Source organism: Plasmopara halstedii (assembly GCF_900000015.1).
Source record: "Plasmopara halstedii genome assembly, contig: Scaffold_1548, whole genome shotgun sequence".
Taxonomy (NCBI): Eukaryota; Oomycota; class Peronosporomycetes; order Peronosporales; family Peronosporaceae; genus Plasmopara; species Plasmopara halstedii.
The window spans coordinates 145,832-147,017 of NW_020188460.1; the positions used below are offsets into that span (position 1 = coordinate 145,832).

Here is a 1,186-nt window from a genome sequence, read left to right on the forward strand (position 1 = left end):
GTGGTGAACGGATCGGTGTGAGACCAGATTCTCTTCGATAACAAGTTTCACCCCGCTCACGGCAAAAATGCGCCATACTAGACTGAGCGTCTCCCGTATGGGTTTTGCTCACACACGGCATCGACCTGATCACGAGGGACGACATCTTCCCGGCAAACACACCCTCCGCTGCTTTAACTGCAACGATACAGCCGATGCAAGCCTGCAAAGTTACCTCATACACTGAAGGCCTCTGCAACGACGAAAAGACCGTTACTGCCCACGACGTTCACGCAAGGGGTATCAGGCAAAACTAAAACCTCGCTCCAACAGGCTGTTGAGGAGATCAAGAAGAGTGATGCGAAGCTTCATGGTGGAGCTCAGCATAGCAAGTCACCAGCTGCCGACAACCATCTCGCACTGATCCCAAGAACCCCAGACGACACGCTGTCAATCTCGACCTTTAGCGGTTCAAACGGAAACTTGTCACCCCCTGGGAGCCCCGAAATTACGTCGGCGACCCCTCCCATGCTACTGTTGATGTACGATGGCACCGCCGACGGTTTTACCGCAGTTTCGAATAAGAAAAAGCGTAGTCGAAAGGACATCGACTTCACTGCGCTGCTCACGAGCCTAGATCAGCAGCCTCTCAACAGGATTGCCACGTCAGACTACTTCCAGTCACTCCAGTCGATGGAAGTCGAGTTTGAATTGAAGGACATCACGACTGACAAAAAGCACGGTGATTGCAAGCAGATTGTGCCTGTCAATGTAATGCGTCCCAAATGGGTGGAAACGTCGACCGAGTCGGCGTTCTTTATTGAGAAGCACCACTCAAAGATTGTGAAGGCGGCCAAGGCGACGTCGATAATTGAAGTGACTGAGTCAATGCTGAACGACGAGAACACGGCACTGCTTGACACGCTGCCTGATCGTCTATTGGCAGCAGAGGCAAAGGTCGGTGGAATTGTCAATATCATTGAGAGCGCGACAAACCCCGACAACATTGTGAAGAAGCTGGTCGAGAGCCCTCTTGCGTTCAACAGCGCGCTATCACTCAAGATGGCAATTCAAGACAATGACAACGATGAATTCGCTCAATCGCATGTGATCAACCGGGTTTTGTGTGCGACAAACGCCGGCGACGACACGACGTTTGCGAACAAGTGGAAAAAGACTATGGGCTCGGCAGTACCGTCGAAGCGCG

At 52.2% G+C, this 1,186-nt stretch overlaps 1 protein-coding gene across 1 annotated transcript in view; it reads left to right on the plus strand.

Moving 5' to 3' along the window:
• Positions 1-519: 519 nt before the first annotated feature.
• Positions 520-1,186, plus strand: part of PHALS_01394 (uncharacterized protein) — a gene marked incomplete at both ends in the record, with an annotated part of 735 nt that continues 68 nt past the window's right edge. The window contains one exon of the mRNA XM_024715771.1: positions 520-1,186. This exon is cut by the window's right edge and continues 68 nt beyond it. Coding sequence (XP_024581436.1) covers positions 520-1,186 — 667 coding nt within the window.